This window comes from Lissotriton helveticus, chromosome 11 (assembly GCF_964261635.1).
Source record: "Lissotriton helveticus chromosome 11, aLisHel1.1, whole genome shotgun sequence".
Lineage (NCBI taxonomy): Eukaryota > Metazoa > Chordata > Amphibia > Caudata > Salamandridae > Lissotriton > Lissotriton helveticus.
In genome coordinates this window covers 1,183,720,761-1,183,746,569 of record NC_136072.1, presented here as the reverse complement: position 1 = coordinate 1,183,746,569, position 25,809 = coordinate 1,183,720,761, and the positions used below count along the sequence as shown (strand labels likewise).

Genomic DNA, 25,809 nt, shown 5'->3' with positions numbered 1-25,809 from the left:
TCAGAGCATTCGATCATCGCTCCTGATGTGTCTGGACCTCGCCCTACTCAGTGCATTCGATCCTCGCCCCTGATGTGTCTGGACCTCGCCCTACTCAGAGCATTCGATCCTCGCCCCTTATGTGTCTGGACCTCGCCCTACTCAGAGCATTCGATCATCGCTCCTGATGTGTCTGGACCTCGCCCTACTCAGAGCATTCGATCCTCGCCCCTTATGTGTCTGGACCTCGCCCTACTCAGAGCATTCGATCCTTGCCCCTTATGTGTCTGGACCTCGCCCTACTCAGTGCATTCGATCCTCGCCCCTTATGTGTCTGGACCTCGCCCTACTCAGAGCATTCGATCCTTGCCCCTTATGTGTCTGGACCTCGCCCTACTCAGTGCATTCGATCCTCGCCCCTTATGTGTCTGGACCTCGCCCTACTCAGAGCATTCGATCCTCGCCCCTGATGTGTCTGGACCTCGCCCTACTCAGTGCATTCGATCCTCGCCCCTGATGTGTCTGGACCTCGCCCTACTCAGAGCATTCGATCCTCGCCCCTGATGTGTCTGGACCTCGCCCTACTCAGAGCATTCGATCCTCGCCCCTGATGTGTCTGGACCTCGCCCTACTCAGAGCATTCGATCCTCGCCCCTGATGTGTCTGGACCTCGCCCTACTCAGTGCATTCGATCCTCGCCCCTTATGTGTCTGGACCTCGCCCTACTCAGTGCATTCGATCCTCACCCCTGATGTGTCTGGACCTCGTCCTACTCAGTGCATTCGATCCTTGCCCCTGATGTGTCTGGACCTCGCCCTACTCAGTGCATTCGATCCTCACCCCTTATGTGTCTGGACCTCGCCCTACTCAGTGCATTCGATCCTCGCCCCTGATGTGTCTGGACCTCGCCCTACTCAGTGCATTCGATCCTCGCCCCTTATGTGTCTGGACCTCGCCCTACTTAGAGCATTCAATCCTCGCCCCTTATGTGTCTGGACCTCGCCCTACTCAGTGCATTCGATCCTCGCCCCTTATGTGTCAGGACCAGGTGCTCCACAGCACATTGAGGAGATTGCTCCGAGCAGTCAGACTCCACTGATGGACCTCGCCCTACTCAGTGCATTCGATCATCGCCCCTGATGTGTCTGGACCTCGCCCTACTCAGTGCATTCGATCCTCGCCCCTTATGTGTCTGGACCTCGCCCTACTCAGTGCATTCGAACCTCGCACCTTATGTGTCTGGACCTCGCCCTACTCAGTGCATTCGATCCTCGCCCCTTATGTGTCTGGACCTCGCCCTACTCAGTGCATTCGATCATCGCCCCTGATGTGTCTGGACCTCGCCCTACTCAGTGCATTCGATCCTCGCCCCTTATGTGTCTGGACCTCGCCCTACTCAGTGCATTCGATCCTCCCCCCTGATGTGTCTGGACCTCGCCCTACTCAGTGCATTCGAACCTAGCCCCTGATGTGTCTGGACCTCGCCCTACTCAGTGCATTCGATACTCGCCCCTGATGTGTCTGGACCTCGCCCTACTCAGTGCATTCGAACCTCGCCCCTGATGTGTCTGGACCTCACCCTACTCAGTGCTTTCGATCCTCGCCCCATGTGTCTGGACCTCGCCCTACTCAGTGCATTCGATCCTCGCCCCTTATGTGTCTGGACCTCGCCCTACTCAGTGCATTCGATCCTCACCCCTTATGTATCTGGACCTCGCCCTACTCAGTGCATTCGATCCTTGCCCCTTATGTGTCTGGACCTCGCCCTACTCAGTGCTTTCGATCCTCGCCCCTGATGTGTCTGGACCTCGCCCTACTCAGTGCATTCGATCCTTGCCCCTTATGTGTCTGGACCTCGCCCTACTCAGTGCATTCGATCCTCGCCCCTTATGTGTCTGGACCTCGCCCTACTCAGTGCATTCGATCCTTGCCCCTTATGTGTCTGGACCTCGCCCTACTCAGTGCATTCGATCCTCGCCCCTTATGTGTCTGGACCTCGCCCTACTCAGTGCATTCGATCCTCGCCCCTTATGTGTCTGGACCTCGCCCTACTCCGTGCATTCGATCCTCGCCCCTTATGTGTCAGGACCAGGTGCTCCACAGCACATTGAGGAGATTGCTCCGAGCAGTCAGACTCCACTGATGGACCTCGCCCTACTCAGTGCATTCGATCCTCACCCCTGATGTGTCTGGACCTCGCCCTACTCAGAGCATTCGATCCTTGCCCCTTATGTGTCTGGACCTCGCCCTACTCAGAGCATTCGATCCTCACCCCTGATGTGTCTGGACCTCGTCCTACTCAGAGCATTCGATCCTCGCCCCTGATGTGTCTGGACCTCGCCCTACTCAGAGCATTCGATCCTTGCCCCTTATGTGTCTGGACCTCGCCCTACTCAGAGCATTCGATCCTCGCCCCTGATGTGTCTGGACCTCGTCCTACTCAGTGCATTCGATCCCTGCCCCTTATGTGTCTGGACCTCGCCCTACTCAGTGCATTCGATCCTCGCCCCTGATGTGTCTGGAACTCGCCCTACTCAGTGCATTCGATCCTCGCCCCTTATGTGTCTGGACCTCGCCCTACTCAGTGCATTCGAACCTCGCCCCTGATGTGTCTGGACCTCACCCTACTCAGTGCTTTCGATCCTCGCCCCATGTGTCTGGACCTCGCCCTACTCAGTGCATTCGATCCTCGCCCCTTATGTGTCTGGACCTCGCCCTACTCAGTGCATTCGATCCTCACCCCTTATGTATCTGGACCTCGCCCTACTCAGTGCATTCGATCCTTGCCCCTTATGTGTCTGGACCTCGCCCTACTCAGTGCTTTCGATCCTCGCCCCTTATGTGTCTGGACCTCGCCCTACTCAGTGCATTCGATCCTCACCCCTTATGTGTCTGGACCTCGCCCTACTCAGTGCATTCGATCCTCACCCCTTATGTGTCTGGACCTCGCCCTACTCAGTGCATTCGATCCTCACCCCTTATGTGTCTGGACCTCGCCCTACTCAGTGCATTCGATCCTCGCCCCTGATGTGTCTGGACCTCGCCCTACTCAGTGCATTCGATCCTCGCCCCTTATGTGTCTGGACCTCGCCCTACTCAGAGCATTCGATCCTCGCCCCTTATGTGTCTGGACCTCGCCCTACTCAGTGCATTCGATCCTCGCCCCTTATGTGTCAGGACCAGGTGCTCCACAGCACATTGAGGAGATTGCTCCGAGCAGTCAGACTCCACTGATGGACCTCGCCCTACTCAGTGCATTCGATCATCGCCCCTGATGTGTCTGGACCTCGCCCTACTCAGTGCATTCGATACTCGCCCCTGATGTGTCTGGACCTCGCCCTACTCAGTGCTTTCGATCCTCACCCCTTATGTGTCTGGACCTCGCCCTACTCAGTGCATTCGATCCACGCCCATGATGTGTCTGGACCTCGCCCTACTCAGTGCATTCGATCCTCACCCCTTATGTGTCTGGACCTCGCCCTACTCAGTGCATTCGATCCTCGCCCCTTATGTGTCTGGACCTCGCCCTACTCAGTGCATTCGATCCTCACCCCTTATGTGTCTGGACCTCGCCCTACTCAGTGCATTCGATCCTCACCCCTTATGTGTCTGGACCTCGCCCTACTCAGTGCATTCGATCCTCGCCCCTTATGTGTCTGGACCTCGCCCTACTCAGTGCTTTCGATCCTCACCCCTGATGTGTCTGGACCTCGCCCTACTCAGTGCATTCGATCCTCACCCCTTATGTGTCTGGACCTCGCCCTACTCAGTGCATTCGATCCTCGCCCCTTATGTGTCTGGACCTCGCCCTACTCCGTGCATTCGATCCTCGCCCCTTATGTGTCAGGACCAGGTGCTCCACAGCACATTGAGGAGATTGCTCCGAGCAGTCAGACTCCACTGATGGACCTCGCCCTACTCAGTGCATTCGATCCTCACCCCTGATGTGTCTGGACCTCGCCCTACTCAGAGCATTCGATCCTTGCCCCTTATGTGTCTGGACCTCGCCCTACTCAGAGCATTCGATCCTCACCCCTGATGTGTCTGGACCTCGTCCTACTCAGAGCATTCGATCCTCGCCCCTGATGTGTCTGGACCTCGCCCTACTCAGAGCATTCGATCCTTGCCCCTTATGTGTCTGGACCTCGCCCTACTCAGAGCATTCGATCCTCGCCCCTGATGTGTCTGGACCTCGTCCTACTCAGTGCATTCGATCCCTGCCCCTTATGTGTCTGGACCTCGCCCTACTCAGTGCATTCGATCCTCGCCCCTGATGTGTCTGGAACTCGCCCTACTCAGTGCATTCGATCCTCGCCCCTTATGTGTCTGGACCTCGCCCTACTCAGTGCATTCGAACCTCGCCCCTGATGTGTCTGGACCTCACCCTACTCAGTGCTTTCGATCCTCGCCCCATGTGTCTGGACCTCGCCCTACTCAGTGCATTCGATCCTCGCCCCTTATGTGTCTGGACCTCGCCCTACTCAGTGCATTCGATCCTCACCCCTTATGTATCTGGACCTCGCCCTACTCAGTGCATTCGATCCTTGCCCCTTATGTGTCTGGACCTCGCCCTACTCAGTGCTTTCGATCCTCGCCCCTTATGTGTCTGGACCTCGCCCTACTCAGTGCATTCGATCCTCACCCCTTATGTGTCTGGACCTCGCCCTACTCAGTGCATTCGATCCTCACCCCTTATGTGTCTGGACCTCGCCCTACTCAGTGCATTCGATCCTCACCCCTTATGTGTCTGGACCTCGCCCTACTCAGTGCATTCGATCCTCGCCCCTGATGTGTCTGGACCTCGCCCTACTCAGTGCATTCGATCCTCGCCCCTTATGTGTCTGGACCTCGCCCTACTCAGAGCATTCGATCCTCGCCCCTTATGTGTCTGGACCTCGCCCTACTCAGTGCATTCGATCCTCGCCCCTTATGTGTCAGGACCAGGTGCTCCACAGCACATTGAGGAGATTGCTCCGAGCAGTCAGACTCCACTGATGGACCTCGCCCTACTCAGTGCATTCGATCATCGCCCCTGATGTGTCTGGACCTCGCCCTACTCAGTGCATTCGATACTCGCCCCTGATGTGTCTGGACCTCGCCCTACTCAGTGCTTTCGATCCTCACCCCTTATGTGTCTGGACCTCGCCCTACTCAGTGCATTCGATCCACGCCCCTGATGTGTCTGGACCTCGCCCTACTCAGTGCATTCGATCCTCACCCCTTATGTGTCTGGACCTCGCCCTACTCAGTGCATTCGATCCTCGCCCCTTATGTGTCTGGACCTCGCCCTACTCAGTGCATTCGATCCTCACCCCTTATGTGTCTGGACCTCGCCCTACTCAGTGCATTCGATCCTCACCCCTTATGTGTCTGGACCTCGCCCTACTCAGTGCATTCGATCCTCGCCCCTTATGTGTCTGGACCTCGCCCTACTCAGTGCTTTCGATCCTCACCCCTGATGTGTCTGGACCTCGCCCTACTCAGTGCATTCGATCCTCACCCCTTATGTGTCTGGACCTCGCCCTACTCAGTGCATTCGATCCTCACCCCTTATGTGTCTGGACCTCGCCCTACTCAGTGCATTCGATCCTCGCCCCTTATGTGTCTGGACCTCGCCCTACTCAGTGCATTCGATCCTCGCCCCTTATGTGTCTGGACCTCGCCCTACTCAGTGCATTCGATCCCTGCCCCTTATGTGTCTGGACCTCGCCCTACTCAGTGCATTCGATCCTCGCCCCTTATGTGTCAGGACCAGGTGCTCCACAGCACATTGAGGAGATTGCTCCGAGCAGTCAGACTCCACTGATGGACCTCGCCCTACTCAGTGCATTCGATCATCGCCCCTGATGTGTCTGGACCTCGCCCTACTCAGTGCATTCGAACCTAGCCCCTGATGTGTCTGGACCTCGCCCTACTCAGTGCATTCGATCCTCGCCCCTGATGTGTCTGGACCTCGCCCTACTCAGTGCATTCGATCCCTGCCCCTTATGTGTCTGGACCTCGCCCTACTCAGTGCATTCGATCCTCGCCCCTGATGTGTCTGGACCTCGCCCTACTCAGTGCATTCGATCCTCGCCCCTTATGTGTCTGGACCTCGCCCTACTCAGTGCATTCGATCCTCGCCCCTTATGTGTCTGGACCTCGCCCTACTCAGTGCATTCGATCCTTGCCCCTGATGTGTCTGGACCTCGCCCTACTCAGTGTATTCGATCCTCGCCCCTGATGTGTCTGGACCTCGCCCTACTCAGTGCATTCGATCCTCGCCCCTGATGTGTCTGGACCTCGCCCTACTCAGTGCATTCGATCCTCGCCCCTTATGTGTCAGGACCAGGTGCTCCACAGCACATTGAGGAGATTGCTCCGAGCAGTCAGACTCAGCTGATGGACCTCGCCCTACTCAGTGTATTCGATCCTCGCCCCTTATGTGTCTGGACCTCGCCCTACTCAGTGCATTCGATCCTCGCCCCTTATGTGTCTGGACCTCGCCCTACTCCGTGCATTCGATCCTCGCACCTTATGTGTCAGGACCTCGCCCTACTCAGTGCATTCGATCCTCGCCCCTTATGTGTCTGGACCTCGCCCTACTCCGTGCATTCGATCCTCGCACCTTATGTGTCAGGACCTCGCCCTACTCAGTGCATTCGATCCTCGCCCCTTATGTGTCTGGACCTCGCCCTACTCAGAGCATTCGATCCTCGCCCCTTATGTGTCTGGACCTCGCCCTACTCAGTGCATTCGATCTTCGCCCCTTATGTGTCTGGACCTCGCCCTACTCAGTGCATTCGATCTTCGCCCCTTATGTGTCTGGACCTCGCCCTACTCCGTGCATTCGATCCTCGCACCTTATGTGTCAGGACCTCGCCCTACTCAGTGCATTCGATCCTCGCCCCTGATGTGTCTGGACCTCGCCCTACTCAGTGCATTCGATCCTCGCCCCTTATGTGTCTGGACCTCGCCCTACTCAGTGCATTCGATCTTCGCCCCTTATGTGTCTGGACCTCGCCCTACTCAGAGCATTCGATCCTCGCCCCTGATGTGTCTGGACCTCGCCCTACTCAGTGCATTCGAACCTCGCCCCTTATGTGTCTGGACCTCGCCCTACTCAGTGCTTTCGATCCTCGCCCCTGATGTGTCTGGAACTCGCCCTACTCAGTGCATTCGATCCTCGCCCCTTATGTGTCTGGACCTCGCCCTACTCAGTGCATTCGATCCTCGCCCCTTATGTGTCTGGACCTCGCCCTACTCAGAGCATTCGAACCTCGCACCTTATGTGTCTGGACCTCGCCCTACTCAGTGCATTCGATCCTCGCCCCTTATGTGTCTGGACCTCGCCCTACTCAGTGCATTCGATCCTCGCCCCTTATGTGTCTGGAGCTCGCCCTACTCAGTGCATTCGATCCTCGCCCCTGATGTGTCAGGACCTCGCCCTACTCAGTGCATTCGATCCTCGCCCCTGATGTGTCTGGACCTCGCCCTACTCAGTGTATTCGATCCTCGCCCCTGATGTGTCTGGACCTCGCCCTACTCAGTGTATTCGATCCTCGCCCCTTATGTGTCTGGACCTCGCCCTACTCAGTGCATTCGATCCTCGCCCCTTATGTGTCTGGACCTCGCCCTACTCAGTGCATTCGATCCTCGCCCCTTATGTGTCTGGACCTCGCCCTACTCAGTGCATTCGAACCTCGCCCCTGATGTGTCTGGACCTCACCCTACTCAGTGCTTTCGATCCTCGCCCCTGATGTGTCTGGACCTCGCCCTACTCAGAGCATTCGATCCTCGCCCCTGATGTGTCTGGACCTCGCCCTACTCAGTGCATTCGATCCTCGCCCCTGATGTGTCTGGACCTCGCCCTACTCAGTGCATTCGATCCTTGCCCCTGATGTGTCTGGACCTCGCCCTACTCAGTGCATTCGATCCTCGCCCCTTATGTGTCTGGACCTCGCCCTACTCAGTGCATTCGATCCTCGCCCCTGATGTGTCTGGACCTCGCCCTACTCAATGCATTCGATCCTCGCCCCGGATGTGTCTGGACCTCGCCCTACTCAGTGCATTCGATCCTCGCCCCTTATGTGTCTGGACCTCGCCCTACTCAGAGCATTCGATCCTCGCCCCGGATGTGTCTGGACCTCGCCCTACTCAGTGCATTCGATCCTCGCCCCTTATGTGTCTGGACCTCGCCCTACTCAGAGCATTCGATCCTCGCCCCTTATGTGTCTGGACCTCGCCCTACTCAGTGCATTCGATCCTCGCCCCTTATGTGTCTGGACCTCGCCCTACTCAGTGCATTCGATCCTCGCCCCTTATGTGTCTGGACCTCGCCCTACTCAGTGCATTCGATCCTCGCCCCTGATGTGTCTGGACCTCGCCCTACTCAGTGCATTCGATCCTCGCCCCTTATGTGCCTCGACCTCGCGCTACTCAGTGCATTCGATCCTCACCCCTTATGTGTCTGGACCTCGCCCTACTCAGTGCATTCGATCCTCGCCCCTTATGTGTCTGGACCTCGCCCTACTCAGTGCATTCGATCCTCGCCCCTGATGTGTCTGGACCTCGCCCTACTCAGTGCATTCGATCCTCACCCCTTATGTGTCTGGACCTCGCCCTACTCAGTGCATTCGATCCTCGCCCCTTATGTGTCTGGACCTCGCCCTACTCAGTGCATTCGATCCTCGTCCCTTATGTGTCTGGACCTCGCCCTACTCAGTGCATTCGATCCTCGCCCCTGATGTGTCTGGACCTCGCCCTACTCAGTGCATTCGATCCTCGCCCCTTATGTGTCTGGACCTCGCCCTACTCAGTGCATTCGATCCTCGCCCCTGATGTGTCTGGACCTCGCCCTACTCAGTGCATTCGATCCTCGCCCCTTATGTGTCTGGACCTCGCCCTACTCAGTGCATTCGATCCTCGCCCCTGATGTGTCTGGACCTCGCCCTACTCAGTGCATTCGATCCTCGCCCCTTATGTGTCTGGACCTCGCCCTACTCAGTGCATTCGATCCTCGCCCCTTATGTGTCTGGACCCCGCCCTACTCAGTGCATTCGATCCTCGCCCCTGATGTGTCTGGACCAGGTGCTCCACAGCACATTGAGGAGATTGCTCCGAGCAGTCAGACTCCACTGATGGACCTCGCCCTACTCAGTGCATTCGATCATCGCCCCTGATGTGTCTGGACCTCGCCCTACTCAGTGCATTCGAACCTAGCCCCTGATGTGTCTGGACCTCGCCCTACTCAGTGCATTCGATCCTCGCCCCTTATGTGTCTGGACCTCGCCCTACTCAGAGCATTCGATCCTCGCCCCTGATGTGTCTGGACCTCGCCCTACTCAGTGCATTCGATCCTCGCCCCTTATGTGTCTGGACCTCGCCCTACTCAGAGCATTCGATCCTCGCCCCTGATGTGTCTGGACCTCGCCCTACTCAGTGCATTCGATCCTCGCCCCTTATGTGTCTGGACCTCGCCCTACTCAGTGCATTCGAACCTAGCCCCTGATGTGTCTGGACCTCGCCCTACTCAGTGCATTCGATCCCTGCCCCTTATGTGTCTGGACCTCGCCCTACTCAGAGCATTCGATCCTTGCCCCTTATGTGTCTGGACCTCGCCCTACTCAGTGCATTCGAACCTAGCCCCTGATGTGTCTGGACCTCGCCCTACTCAGAGCATTCGATCCTCGCCCCTGATGTGTCTGGACCTCGCCCTACTCAGTGCTTTCGATCCTCGCCCCTGATGTGTCTGGACCAGGTGCTCCACAGCACATTGAGGAGATTGCGCAAGCAGTCAGACTCCACTGATGGAGCTCGCCCTTCTCAGGTTCTAACAGGGCAGGATCTCTTACCTGGGTTTTTCGTATCCGGAGGTTCACGGAGGTTCTGTTAGCGCTGGCATCCTGCTCGAAGCTCTGTTCAATAGCTAAAAGAGCAAAGCAACTGTTATTGACCACATTCTAAAACTGCCTGCCAGTCATCTGCCAATGATAAATGAATGGCATTTAATCTATGCCAGCACTCTGTGATCGCTCAGATAGTTTCAGGTCTAACCAGCAGGGTATCAGCTGTAAGTAATGTTATTACAGTAGCAATCATTCTATATACACCGAAAATGCAGACCTCAACGGCCGCATCCCACGACAGTACTAAAAGTAAAGAAAACATGAATGCTGGTGCTTCCACCTAGGTCATACTACAGTCACACTCCAATGTCTGATTTGTTGACAAGTGAAATACAGACTTCTGGTGCTTGATAAAGGGGTGGGTGTGTATGCACCCAGGAAGAAATACAGTGGTAAGTCACTCAGCAGTGTAATCTCCATGCATGTACACCCTGATGGAAAAGGCATGAGAAAGGCATTCTACTTACCTGGTGAAGAGGTTCTGCAGCACTGCATGGCCCAATTTATTTATTTATTTATTTATTTCACTTATAGAGCGCGCGATCACCTCGAGAGGCATCCTGGCGCTGGCAGACTCAACAGAAAAAGAAGGGGCAACAAGTCACAGGCTAAGGTTTATGAAGAGAGGGGAAAAAGCCAGGTTTTTAACTGCCTTCTAAAAGTAAGAAGGCCGGTGACCTGCCTTAGTTCAGTGGGAAGAGAGTTCCAGAGCTTGGCCGCAGCCACACTGAACGATCTACCTCCTGCTCTGGATCGCCTAAACCTCGGTGATAAAAGCTCTCAAATCAGGTTTAGTTGAACGAGCTGGTTTATTAATACAACCATCAACAGCAAGCTTCAGTAACTGACACAGTCTTAGGAATGTAAACACTCCATCAATGATGCAGGACAGGCAGTGTTCTATTAAAGAGACAGTAACCATAACACATCCCCTTACCAATATAAAAGAAAAGATAAATAAGATTTAGAACAAAACAACTTAAAGGCATTAGTATAAAAACTGAATAACTAATACATAAGGATAAAAAATATACAAGAAACTGTGCTAAATGATTCAATTCAGAACCTAATTTTTAAACAGAATTAAATCAATAAATTTCCTGGATATAAACAATATGCAAGAAACTGTATTAGATCATTTAATACAGAACATAATACTTAATTTCCTGGGCACTTGTCTCATCCTAGGAACCATTCTTGAACTATTAAGAACACCATTATGTCTCTGGCTAGGAGAAGTCCAAGTAAGACTGGAATTACCAATAGGCACAGAACTACTATCGGAATGACTATTAGACTCAGTACACTTTGCTAATCTAGACATGTTCCAAGTGCACCCATTGTCTAAAGTCACAACATTTTTCCTTATAGCAGTAATGATGAAAGGACCACTGAAATTGGAAGTACCCTTGTGTCCATATCCTGGCTTCTTCACAAGAACACTATCTCCAATATTCCATTTCTTATATTTGACAGCCATCTTATCATCATAACGTTGTTTATACTTCCATTGGTATTCAGCCAACGCATCTCTCCTCCTCAATTTGTTCTCAACACTATCATCACAAACCCTTTGCGTGAGCCAAGCTGGATTGAGTTTGGAATTAGCTAACCTCCCCCTCAGTGCTTCAAAAGGTGATTTTTGCATGATAGCATTGGGAACAGTGCGATGTGCCCACCAAGTCTCCCTCAACACACTACTGAAAGAAACTTTAGATTGCAAAGCCCTCTGCGCACAACTTTTAACAACTCTATTCATACGCTCAGTAAGACCATTCGCCGGAGGTGAATAAAGAGCTGTCTTTTGGTGAACAATTCCAAGATCCTTAAGAAAACAGTTCATTTCATTGGAGGTAAATTGTACCCCATTGTCAGTAAGCACATACTTAGGCACCCCTTCTGACACAAATACATCCTTGAGAAACTCAATAATAGCTCTAGAATTCACCATGCCCATGCATTTTGAAATCACCCATTTCGAAGTGTAATCCACCAGCAATACCACAAACCTCTCATGTGAGGGCATGAGCTCAAAAGGACCCGCTATATCTAGCCCTACTTTTGTCCAAACCGTAACAGGAACTTCTACTGGAGAAAGAGGAGAATGACTAGTGGTGTGTGATTTGTCATTGGCAGCACACAAATGGCAATCTTTCACAACAGCTTCCACCATCCGATCCATACTAGGCCACCAGTATCTCTCTCTGATGCGAGCCTTGGTGAGATTCCTCCCCAGATGCCCTTCATGAGCCAGATTGACAACTTTCTCACGCAAATCACTAGGAGGAACTAGTCTGTCACCTCTCAACAAGTTACCTTGACAAAATGTCAAGTCATTTCTAACATTCCAATAAGGTTTCAATTCACTATCCAGTTGATCATACCTAGGCCACCCTACTCTGATGATATCTCTCAAAGATTGAAAAACAACGTCATTATCAACACAACCTGACCATTCATCCTTAGACAAAGAAGATTCTAGTACCCAATTTATGCATTCTAGATTACCTGAAAAACAATTCCCTTCAATCGGCAACCTTGATAAACAGTCTGCGGGACTGTTGTTCTGACCAGCAATATACTGTACCCTAAAGTTAAATTCCTGTAGACCTTCACTCCATCTCTTCAACCTGGGCGTCATATGATCACTTTGGTGACAAGAGAATATCTGAACAAGAGGCCGATGATCCGATCTTACAAGAAACGGAATGCCCCATAAAAAGAACTTAAAATTATGTATAGACCAAAATACAGCCAATGCCTCTCTTTCGATGCATGAATAATTCAATTCTGCGTCTCTCAAAGCCCTTGAAGCAAAAGCCACCACAACTTCCTCCCCATTCACAATTTGAGAAAGTACAGCGCCAAGACCTTTAAGGCTGGCATCAGTAGTGACAATGGTTTTCTGTTTTGAATCAAAGTGGCCCAGAGTGGGCATCTTGCCAATTTCATTCTTTATCAAACAAAATGCCTCTTCACAATCACTTGACCAAGTGAACCGTGCACCCTTTTTTAAAAGGGATCTTATAGGCTCAGTAATGCTGGCAAAACCTTTGACAAATTTGGAATAAAATTCTGCCATGCCCAAGAAAGACTTAACTTGATCTTTATCTCCAGGAGCTGGCGCTTTGACAATACTCTCAGCCAATTCTAACTTAGGTTGTATCCCTTTCCCAGAGATTACATGTCCTAGATAGGTAACTGAGTCCAAACCAATCCTGCATTTCTCTTTCTTGACTGTGAGACCCTTGTCAGATAGTCTATTCAACACCGACCTTAAGACAGCATCATGTTCCTTGGCATTCACTCCATACATCAAGATGTCATCCTCGAAGAACATAACATTATGTAAATCCCCAAGAACCATTTTCATCACCCTTTGAAAGCCAGCAGCAGCCGAGGCTAACCCAAAGGGCATTCTCAAGAACCGATAAGCACCAAGAGGTGTAACAAAAGATGTTAAATGTCTAGATTCTTGATGTAAAACAATTTGGTGGTATGCAGAAGAGAGATCAAGAACACTGAACAAGTTCGCTCCTTTCAAAATACTAATAGACTCAGATATATTCGGTAGAGGTTGTCGATCAACCCAAATACATTCATTCAACCCACGCAAATCCACACACATCCTTACCGCCTTTCCACCATCCTTGGGTGCCAAAACTATAGGACTCAACCACTCTGAAGACTCAATTTCCTCAATCACTCCTAATTTCAAAAGCTTCTCAATCTCCAATCTCAACGGTTCAACCATCATATAAGGAACTTTCCGAACCTTATGCACACACGGTTTAGCAGATTTCTTGAGAACAATTTTGTGTTCAAATCCCTTTAAACAACCCAATGTATCTGAGAACACTTTAGGAAATTCAGAGAAAATGTCATTGGAATCAGAAACATTGTTAACTCCTTGAGAAAGAAAAGAGGAAATTAAATCTTCAAGTGATTTTCATAATTCATGGGGATTTTTAGCACAGGGATTAAGGATTATACCAAAATCATGTTGATGTTTCCAGCCAAGAAGATTGTCTCCTCTCACAGCTACGTAAACTTTGCCAGTGATTTCTTTACCTCTGAAAGAAGTCTTACCCACTGTATACCCCAAGATGTCTATTTTTGAACGATTATAACTCAAAGGAGCAATATCTGGAGGTAATAGTTGAACATTTTCCAGACCAACAACCTCATCCCAAATTTTGTTACCTATCAAGGTAAAAGGAGATCCTGAATCTGCCATAAGCTTGAACATATACTTGTCAATTCCTATATCACAAAGAGGCATAACAATCTTTTCAGAATCTACACCCTCTCCAATATCTTTTACATTTGAAACAACTACAGTGCGTACAATATCAGATACATTTTCATTAGATTCTTTCTTTTTGTTGAATTTACAAACACGAGCATAGCGACCCTTACCCCCACAATTGTTACAAATACTATCTCTTGCAAAACAGTTTGGATAATTAGAAGTGTGAGAAAAACTACCACATCTGAAACAACGCAATCTTTGATTAGAAAATGAACGTTGTTGTCGAACATCACGTTCTTTGGAAAATGAAGTCTCTTTATTAAATAAAGTACGACTCTCTTGAGAACTCTTTTGAGATGACACATTCTTTTGGGGCAGTTTGTTTCTTACATTAACTGAAACTTTAGCAATAGATTCAGGTGAATCTTCAAAAAACTCATCTTCTTCCAACCTGTGCACAACATCCTGATTTTTCTTCTTAACCTCAGCAGTAGTGTGACTTGCTTCCTCTTTGTTTTTCCTTATCTCTTTAACCCACGTAGAGGTATTCTCCATGCCTTCTACAATATCCATAGCCTCTTTTAAAGAAGGGTTCTTTGATAACAACTTCTCTTGGACTCTTGCACTGTTCGTACATCTCACGAGCTGATCTCTTACCAGTGATTCAGCTAAATCCCCAAAATCACAAGTGCGTGCAAGAGTCTTTAAAACAGCTACAAATGTACCAACACGTTCAACAGGACCTTGAACACGAGTGAAAAATCTGTGGCGTTCTAAGGTAACATTAATCCTAGGACCAAAATAACTTTCTAGCATGGACATAGACATCTCAAAAATGTCAGAAGGTTCACCATCAGCACCACCCACTGGTATAGTGTCCATGCGATCATAGGTGTGCCTACCCTCAACTCCTAAATTATGCAATAAAATCGCTTGTTTTCTGGCAGCTGAAAACTTTTCTCCACCAATTGCTACCAAATAGGAATCAAAAAGATTCCACCACCTTTTCCAAGGGAGAATAGGTTCTCCCTCTTCAGAGAGAAATGGTGGGGGCTGTGACATACTGGAAGCAGTAGCCATGTTGTACAAGTGAAAACACTAACTGAAGTGGAAAAGAAAACAAAACAAAAAATAAAAGACCTCTTTTTTTTTTTTTATAATTCACAAAAGAAGAAATATAAATGTGCTGTCGTGCACATCGACGTCGTGAATATGGTAATCCAAAGATACACTGCTGTGTGTATCAGCGTTGTTATGTGAGGCAAATGTGCTGCCGTGCACATCGGCGTTACTTTGGTGTCAAACGATAGACTGCTGTATGTATCAGCGTTAAGTTAGTCAAAATGCGCTGCCGTGCGCATCGGCGTTACCATGGTATCAAACGATAGACTGCTGTGTGTATCAGCATTAAATTAGTCAAAATGCGCTGCCGTGCGCATCGGCGTTACCATGGTATCAAACGATAGACTGCTGTGTGTATCAGCATTAAATTAGTCAAAATGCGCTGCCGTGCGCATCGCCGTTACCATGGTGACCAATTGTATTGCCATGCACCGAACAGAAATCAAGATGGCCACTGTTCGCGTCGTGATGACGCTGTGCATAACGTGCGTCACGGTCAAAGTTCCTCAGTCATCGCGTAGGAAGGCGAATGCTAGGAGAAGAACAAGCGAGCAACGATGTCACACACGCGAAGAGACACGCGGCTTGAGTTACACGCGGTGCTCTGCTCACGCAATGGCACACGCGGTTTGGGTGCTCTGCTCGAGAAGGTTCAAAGAAAAACAAAACGCAACGGTAGACTTTGAACAGGTGAGTCCATACAATACCTGTTTTCCAAAAAATTTGCGCGATGACAGCGGAAGATTAATACTTCCCAATGTAAACCAATTTCCAGATCAGCCAAATTTCATATATTCCATTTTTGAGCAATCCAAGGAAGAGAAGTTACACAATATCCAGAGTCCAAGGTGTAACTTAGGGTTTGGAGTATGATATTAAAAACATAAATCCAGGTCTGACAAAACTAAGTCCAAATCGATTATCCAGTGTCCAATGTGCAATCCAGTACCCAGCATCCAGTGTCCAATGTGCAATCCAGTGCCCAGCATTCAGTGACCAAAATCAAAGTTTGTCCAAATCCAAGTCCAAATCCAAATTTCAATAGTAGGGGAGTTGATGGTTGTAGGTGCTTGTCCCCAATCAAGCCTTGACCCTCGTCGCCAGTGATAAAAGCTCTCAAATCAGGTTTAGTTGAAAGAGCTGGTTTATTAATACAACCATCAACAGCAAGCTTCAGTAACTGACACAGTCTTAGGAATGTAAACACTCCATCAATGATGTAGGACAGTCAGTGTTCTATTAAAGAGACAGTAACCATAACACTCGGTACGGTCGCCAACCTGGCCCAGGAGGAGCGTAGATTGCGGGCCGGCACATGCCATGAAAACTTCCTTCGAAGGCAGGCCGGACCTAACCCGTGGCGGGCTTTAAAGGTCAGACAGAGGGACTTAAATGTCACCCTCTGCCTCACTGGGAGCCAATGCAACTGAGCCAGAGACCCTGAGGAGGAAGAACTAGTTGGCCATCCCAGGGCTAATTTTGCAGCGGCAGACTGGAGTCTCTGGAGTCTATCCATGAGGTAGCTCGGGGACTCCAGCAGCAAGGCGTTGCAGTAGTCTAACCTACTGAGCACAGTGCAACGCACCACCTCTATCCAAGCAAGGGGCGGTAACAGGGGCAGGATTTTTCTCAAGAGGCGAATGATGGTCAAGCAGCCAGCTGCCACCTTTGAGACATGCGCATCCAGGGTGAGGGCGCTGTTGAACATCACACCCAGATTCCGTACTACCTTCACAGGCTGGACCAGTGGCGAGAAGTCCTTTGGCTAGAAGTTGCTAGGTAGAAGAGATTGTATCCTAGGCCAGTATAACACCTCGGTCTTCCCTGTGTTAAATTGCAAAGACTTGGCAATGGACTTCACTGTTGGATACTTACATATAAACGTGATGCGGCACACAAGCCGTATGTGTGCGTGTCTTCAAAGTAGGAACATCTATCATTAACGGTAATGAAGTCTCCTTACAACTCCAAACTGAATCAGGTGGTGTACCTCCAATTAAGACTTGCTTAAGGATCTTCAACAGTCAACCATACAAGACCAAAAGACACCATGCAAAGGCTACAGTAATGATGTCACTGCATGTAATGAGTGCACCAATCCTTCCCCAAAAGCTGCTTTGTTTCTTCAAATACACTACAGCACCAAAGGAAGGGTGTTGACATGCTGTACATCACAACAAGAAGGGTGGAAACGGCATGCCTTTATAAAGAAATAGCATGACCATAAAGTAAATAAACCGTCAAATGAACAGACATGAACAAAAGTTTCAACAGCTGTCTCTGCAAACATGGATTGGGAGACATCAGAGATTACTATTTCAAGCAACAACGTTAAGCCAAAGAGCAGGGTCTTGAAGAATGAAACTGTGGTGCGCAACAACAATATTACCCCTGTCCCTTCTGATTGCCCTGTGCGTTGCACCCTCACCGCAAATCACCACAGGACAAACACTCATAACCAGCTTCTCTCAATACCACGAATACACATTGTCGCCCTAAGCGTGCCTCGAGCACCGTTCCCCACTGGCATTAGCATGTCCACAAGACCATGAGACATGCTTACAAATGGCTATTTGAAGAGGAGTTATGGTTCTGATGGCTGTGGCGCAAGTTATGGTTTGTGGTATGAAATATAAATGATGAATTGCAGATGTTTCCGCCCTTAGTCATAACTGCATTTTAACTGTTTTTTCAGTAAGTATATAAAACACTGTTAATAAATTATTATCTAGCTATGTGCCAAGACATTTTCACTTACACTCACACTGTAGATATTGGGAGAAAATGCTCACAATTGGAGATTTTTGCTTTTCCCTTTTTCTTGAGTCAATCAAATAAACAATTCTGGTGCCTTGCAGCAAGGAATAAAGGAACTCAAGAGGCATTCCGGAACAAGTCCAACTAATGCTATTGTATCTTCGGTACGAGATGAGGCGCGAAAATGGAGAAAGGGAATTCACAGTATAAGGCCAAAATGTACATTTCCACAAAAAGGTGTGACGAATTGAAATCCTGGATTGTTAATAACATTGAACAGACAACCTTTCACCTGTAGTTGTTTACAGAGGTGAAACGATTGATCTTTCTACTCATTCGCCTCTGCTCTCAACCGCTCCAACAGCATCTTTGTTAATAATAATATAGTAAATAGGAACCCGGTATTTGTAAAGCACAAACTAATCAGCCGCCTGGCCGCTGCGCCACACCTCTTCCACCCAGGTAAGGTACCCAGAGGTAGCCTAATATGCACATTGAAGAGACCACATTCAGGAACAGTGGGAGACAAAGAAGAAGCAGCGGCAGCATGTTCAGCACTCTCTTCCAGAGTCAAGCACACTGCCTGAAGAAGTAGAGAACTGCCTGATCAACTGCAGGAACTAAAGAGGCAGCAATTAGTTACAAAACTTAGCAAAAAGCTAGGGGGACGAACTGCAGAGATTTAAGGCTAGAACGAAGGACCATAAATTGGCCTTGCATTCCAACCAGTGATAAGAACAACAACCTGTGTCACTACCTGATGTTGATGAGGAAGTAGGTGACCTCTGGACATTCAGACACACCATTCACTCCTCCAGGGCTTGCCAAGTCATCAGCTTTAATGACTTTCTTTTTGCAAATTTGTTCATGTATCTAAAATCCAAGGTGAGCCTCAAGCTCCTTAACATCTTGGAAGTTTGATAATAGAGGCAACAGCATCAACTCTGTGATGTAATATAAGTGCCTCCCCCTTTTTTTCTAATCAGCGATAATTGAGGAATCACGAAAAGGGGCTGGAATTGAAGAAAGTAAGAACTTCTTTTTCAACTAAAACTAACACTGAAGAAAATAAGGTAATTTGAAAACGACCAAACAGAATAAAATATAACTATATACAAAACTGCATTTTGATCGGTTGTTTCCTTCTACCCTTCAGAAATCGAATTGAATTACAAGATGGTAAAACCGCCCATTGATTAAAGCGACCCCACTCTTCACTCAAAGTAGGTATATAGTGTAAATACCTGTCACAATTCTAGCTGTCAAACTGGCGCGAGTAGTTTGACCTAAAGGGAGTAAATCGACCTATAGCTAAATGGAAGCCCCATTAGCAAAATGATAGATGCATCTAGAAGCCAGATGTAAATAGCATTAGAAAATCGATGATCCTGGAGACTCTAGACGTGGGTATTTAAAATGAGGTTGTGGTTTAACAAATAGAACGTAGGCCTGTTTACTACATGATAAATGACACCTGACTAAGTGAAAAACAACTTATATGTGCAATGCTTTTGTCTAATAATGATAGATGTTTTAGTGACTAAAATGTGGAGACTATAATGGTGTTAAACTGTCTGTGTATCTCTGTAAAACTATTCATTGACAAATATTTGTCTATAACAAGTATTTTATGCTTGTGTTTTTGAAATCCATAGTGTTTTTAAATGAAAAATTGTCCTGAAGAAGGTGACGACCGATATCACCGAAACGCCGCGTCGACATATTTTTCTTTGTTTTTGTAAACAATGCTTTTTAGATTTTGAAATGTTTTTATGATTGAACACAATGTTTTTAATGTTATGAATTCATGATACTTGCACCACGATAAAATAAACTGTAAAGATATATTTGAAAAAAATCCTTATGTCTCCATATTTGTGTAGATTTATCTAATGTCGGATATCAATATGGGAAAATAATTCTGTTCTGCATCCAATGTAAATTTGTTAAACCTTGTACAACTTTAGATAAAACCCTCTATTGTCTCACATTTGGATCTCCCAGAGACCTCAGTCTCTTAACCAAAATATATGAAAAGGGAACCTTTATATTTTTGTGCAACAGCATCAACTCTCACATTTGTTGCTCTGCGCTTCGTTATGACTTGACAGGGAAGTAGTCTGCAAAATCGGAGTGACTACCAAAAGGAACAACCTACTTACCTTCAACAATGCTCATTCTGGGTGGTCCAGTGCCGCAGCTTACTTGCCTTTAAATTCTCCCAGGCACTACAGCGGATCAAGATACCTTTTTCATCAACTGCTCCTATACACCAACATGTGGAGCCAAGGAACACTTGGGCCGGCTCGTCCCAACAATGGGACTAACAATACAGAGTCACATACCGGCACCATTAAGGCACACTGATGCCAGTTTAAAACAAAACATTCTGCAGCGTCATTAACAGACTGAAATGTGACAGTACGCGGAATCAAACAAGCGACCTTATTCCCACCTAGAAGTCTACTCCACGGAAGAGGGAGGATGCTGATAAATCTGCCGTTAAGAGTATTCACCAGAAAGAGCATTAGCAAAGGGCGCTATATAAAACTTTATAAATAAATAAGTCACTCCTGATTCTAATGGAATGAGCCCGAAGACCCTCAGGAGGTTCCTTCTAGGCCACAACACAGCGCATCGTGATACAGAGGACGATCCATCTCAGTAAAGTCTGTTTTTAACTGCCCTTAACTTCTTTGCACCAGCGAATGTGCTGAAAAGTTGATTGTTCACTCAGTGCTCTTTAGTCCAATCACCAGAAAGAAGTGCCTCTTTAAAGGGATGTGGCAGAAAGCATGAGGTTAGTTTAGCCACATAGTGGAATTATATTATGTCCATGCCTGTGCCTGGAGGGTCGATACCCAGACACAGGAGTTAAGAGGATGGAGACAGAGTCACCTGTTATGATCCCCAGTGTACCCCCAAAACGGGCCTAGGCAGTTACACAATGTTTTACCTACATTTGTCCTACCTTGCTCTATATAATGGCTCTGGTGCTGACCTTTTGCCTAGTTAGGTGCTGAATAAATGTTGTGTGGTTTTCTTAGAAAACTAGCCTAATTTATAATGCAGGAGGATTCTTAGCATCACAGCAGGATGGCAGGCGTCTGAGGTTCACTCGAAGAGCCAGATCTTGAGACCTTTCATGAATTGCGACAGCGATAGTGATTGCCTGAGGTGCAGGGAGTTGCAGGTCTTTGTAGAGAGGTAGGAGAAGGATCTTTCCCCAACCGTGGTCTTGCTGATCCGTGGGATGGTGGCCAGGGCCAGTTGGGCGGAGCGAAGATGTCTGGTGGGAGTGCAGAAGGAAAGGGTGGTGGTTGAGGTATGCAGGCCCGGTGTTTGTAGGCGTGCATGAGAAGCAGGAAGGTGATTCTCTTGTTGACTGGTAGCCAGTGTCGGTCTCGCAGGTGGCCGATGATGTGGCTGCGGCGTGGGATGTTCAGGATGAGTCTGGAGGAGGTGTTCTGAACATTCGGCTAAGTCTTTCCATCTAGCTAATAAGACATCCATGCCGCAGAGGCCCCACCCTAATGAGCTCACAGAAGAAAATAGAAGCCCATGCATTCAATGCGCTCCTCTTTTTAAGTTTCTCACCGCAGCTCAGAGCTTTGGAATGGCGTGCTTTGGAAAAAATCTTTCGCAGTCCTAGCAGCCAAAGACTGAAATCAGCTTCCTGCCTCTCTGCAAGCTACATAGGTTAAAAATACCTTTAAAACGTGTTTGTTTTGTGTAAGCCAGATTTGTGGCTTTTATTTAGTCCTGCAGCTTGGCTCTTTTTGTACTCTGCTTTCTACTATGCAGAATATTCTATCACTGGCAAGATAGGATTTCTGGTGAAAGTTGCGCTTTTTAAATACCCTTCTGAATTAAAAAAAAATCATTTATACGTTTTGGAAAATAACATTTTATACTTACTTTTTAACTTTGTCCGCACTTTATTGGCAATTTTCTTAATTTCATTGTTTAGTTGTTCAAGATCTTCTTTGGTTCCTAAAAGTGAAAAATAAATAATATTAAACAGATGAAGCTTTATTGTAGGAGGTTGTAAATTGAACATAAATAGGTCATACTTTTAAATGCTCACAAACTGGGCCTCCAATCATTTTTTCAAAACTTTATTGAAAATAAGCTTTTAAAGAGAACACACTGAGTTTAAGGGAAAAACCTCAATGAAATTACGCAAACCCTGCATTGTAGACGTAAAAACAAAGACATCTTTGCATATTCCTGAACCTACTCAAAGTACCGATCTGAAATCCATTCCTCACATCAAGTAAGGAATATGCTACTTACCAGTATGCATCTGTTCTTGGCATAGAGGGCTGCAGAGTGGTACATTTATGAATAGATCGCCATCTGGTGTTGGGCTCGGATGATTGCACTTTGTTTTTCTTCTGGAGAAGTCTTTGTCGTCATAGGTGACTCCTCCTCTCGGTGTTAGTGCGCATGGGCATCGGCTCCATCCTTAGATTGTTTTGCCATAGTAGGGTTAGATGGAGTAGTGTAGTATAGTACATAAAGATATGCCCTTGTAAATGTATCTAAATAAGATAATGTTGGGACAGACACAGGTTTCCAGGGAGGCAGGGAGGGCATGTACGACTCTGCAGCCCTCTATGCCAAGAACAGATGCATACTGGTAAGTAGCATATTCCGTTCGAGGCATATGGGCTGCAGATGGTACATTTATGAATAGATTGTACAGCAGTTACCTCCCTAGCGGTGGTCACCAGTGTCTGTCGCAACTGTCTGAAATAGAGTTTTTAATACAGCTTGGCCCACTCTGGCTTGTTGTGCAGCCTGTACATCAACACAGTAGTGCTTTGTGAATGTATGTGGTGTAGACCAAGTTGCTGCTCTACATATGTCATCTAGGGGAATGTTCCCTAAGAATGCCATAGATGCTCCTAGTTTTCTTGTGGAATGAGCTCTAGGAGGAACAGTTAATGTTCTCTTTGCTTTAATGTAACATATTTGTATACATCTTACAATCCATCTTGCGATGCCTGCCTTAGAGATAGGATTGCCCTTATGTGTTGGGGAAAACGCTACAAATAGTTGTTTAGTTTTCCTGAAGTCTTGTGTTCTTTCTATGTAGTACAGAATGGCTCTTTTAACATCTAGTGTATGTAGAGCCCTTTCTGCCACCGTCTGTGGCTTTGGAAAGAAGACTGGTAATTCCACTGGCTGATTGATGTGGAATGCTGAAATTACTTTAGGCAAGAACTTTGGGTTTGTTCTAAGAACCACTTTATTCTGGTGTAACTGTAGGAATGGTTCTTGTATTGTTAATGCCTGTAATTCGCTTACTCTTCTGAGTGAGGTAATAGCTATAAGGAATGCCACCTTCCATGTAAGGAATTGTATTTCGCACCTATGCATAGGTTCGAAGGGTGGCCCCATTAGTCTGGTGAGTACTACGTTGAGGTTCCAGACTGGGGAAGGTGGTAATCTTGGTGGAATGACTCTTTTAAGACCTTCCATGAATGCTTTTATCGCTGGTACTCTGAACAGTGATGTGCGCTGCCTGTTTTGCAGGTATGCTGCTATAGCTGCTAGATGTACTCTGATAGATGTGTACGCTAGATTACATTGCTGTAAGTGTAATAAGTAGCAAATAATCTCCCTTGTTGATACGTCTAGAGGGTTGATATTGTTATTAGTACAGTGTATAGCAAACCTCTTCCACTTAGCTGCATAGCATGCTCTGGTGGTTGGACGTCTCGCTTGTTTAATTATTTCCATGCAATTTGGGGGGAGATCTAAGTACCCAAATTCTAGGATTTCAGGAGCCAGATCGCTAAGTTTAATTGAGTTGGATCTGGGTGCATTATTTCTCCATGGTTCTGTGTAAGGTGCATGGGTAGAATTCGTAGCTTTTGATGTGGCACTTGTGAGAGTTGCAAGAGCGTGGTGAACCACGGCTGTCTTGCCCACGTGGGTGCTACTAGTATCATGGTCATTGAATGTTGTTGCAGTTTCCTGACCACTAATGGGATTAGTGGGAGAGGGGGAAAAGCGTATGCAAATTTGTTGGACCAATTTATCCATAACGCATTGCCCTGCGACAGGTGATGTGGGTACCTGGACGCGAAGCTTTGGCATTTTGCGTTCTGATGAGTGGCAAATAGGTCTATCTCTGGTTGTCCCCATCTTTGGAAGAATGGCTGCAGTATTTGTTGGTGCAGTTCCCATTCGTGTATTTGTTCCGACTGTCTGCTTAAGATGTCTGCTATCTGGTTTTGAACTCCTGGTAGGTGTTCGGCTAACAGATAGATGTTTTGAGGAATGGCCCATCTCCAAATTTCCTGTGCTAGTCTGGATAATTGGAGAGAGTGCGTCCCCCCCTGTTTTTGAATATAATACATTGCTGTCATGTTGTCTGTTCTGATCAGGACTGCTTTGTGGATAACATGTATCTGAAAGGCTTTCAATGCTAGAAACACTGCCAGTAGTTCTAGGTAGTTGATGTGTAGTGTTCTTTCCTGCACACTCCACCTTCCTTGTACTGTGTACTTGTCCATATGTGCTCCCCATCCGGTGAGCGATGCGTCTGCTGTTATTGTCACCTGTGGAATTGGCTCTAGGAACGACCGCCCCTTGGTAATGTTTGTTCTGTTCCACCACTTCAGAGAGCGGTGTGTGCGGTCGTCTACCAACACCAGATCCGTAATCTGCCCTTGAGCCTGATTCCACTGTGTCGCTAAGCATTCTTGTAGCGGACGCATTTGTAGTTTTGCATATGGTATTAGCAGTATGCAGGATGACATCATGCCTAATAGCTGCATGAACACTCTTGCTGTTAGTGAGTGTTGTGGCTGAAATCTCTGAATGATTGTAAGCATTGCTTGGACCCTGACTGGGTTGGGGTACACTTTGGCTTTTTCTGTGTCTATAGTAGCCCCCAGATATTGTTGAACCTTGTTTGGTTGTAGGTGTGACTTTGTGTAGTTCACCGTGAACCCTAGCTGGTGTAGTAGCTGAATTGTCTTTTGTGTGTGTTGCAGACACTCCTCTTGCGACCTGGCTTTTATTAGCCAGTCGTCCAATTATGGGAAGACATGAATTTGTTGTCTTCTTAGGTGAGCTGCTACCACTGCCAGGCATTTTGTGAACACCCTTGGTGCCGTCGTGACACCAAATGGAAGGACTTTGAACTGATAATGTTGTCCTTCTACCACAAACCTGAGGTATTTCCTGTGGGCTTTGTGAATAGGGATATGAAAGTAAGCGTCTTTTAGATCCAGTGTAGAAAGAAAGTCCCCTTTCTTCAGTAAAGGAAGTACTTGTTGGAGCGTGACCATGTGGAAATGTTCCGAATTTATGTATGCGTTGAGAGGTCTTAGGTCCAGTATTGGCCTTAGAGACCCGTCCTTTTTGGGGATTAGGAAGTATAGGGAGTATACTCCTGTTCCCTGTTGGTGCTGTGGAACCTTCTCTATGGCATGCTTTTCTAGCAGTGATATTACTTCCTGTTTTAATAGTGTCAGGTGATCTTGTTTCATTGGACGCTGTTTGGGGGGGATGTTTGGTGGGGTAGCTGTGAGTTCTAGGCAATAACCATGTTGGATAATTTGTCTTACCCACTTGTCTGATGTGATGTTTTCCCAGACAGGTAGGAACTGTGATAGGCGTCCCCCTACCGGTGTTATATGGTCTGGGGGAAGCTGTATGAAGTCACTGTTTTGGGGTTGGAGAGTTGCGGTTGTTGTTGTTTCCGCGACCTCTACCCTTGTTGTTGTTACCCCTGTATCCACCTCTAGAATTACCTCTGGGTGATGTAGGTGTAAAAGAGGTTTGCTGTTGGTT

The 25,809-nt window shown here is 47.9% G+C and overlaps 1 protein-coding gene across 2 annotated transcripts in view; it reads right to left on the bottom strand.

The window, feature by feature from the left end:
• The window catches only part of STX2 (syntaxin 2), a 331,612-nt gene that overhangs the window by 105,043 nt on the left and 200,760 nt on the right, over positions 1 to 25,809 (bottom strand). For both annotated transcript variants that reach the window (XM_078668008.1, XM_078668007.1), the window contains exons 4-5: positions 21,916 to 21,990; positions 9,813 to 9,886 (exon numbers count right to left, since the gene is read on the bottom strand). In XM_078668008.1, the coding sequence (XP_078524134.1) occupies positions 9,813 to 9,886; positions 21,916 to 21,990 (149 nt within the window). The remainder of the gene's footprint in view (positions 1 to 9,812; positions 9,887 to 21,915; positions 21,991 to 25,809) is intronic.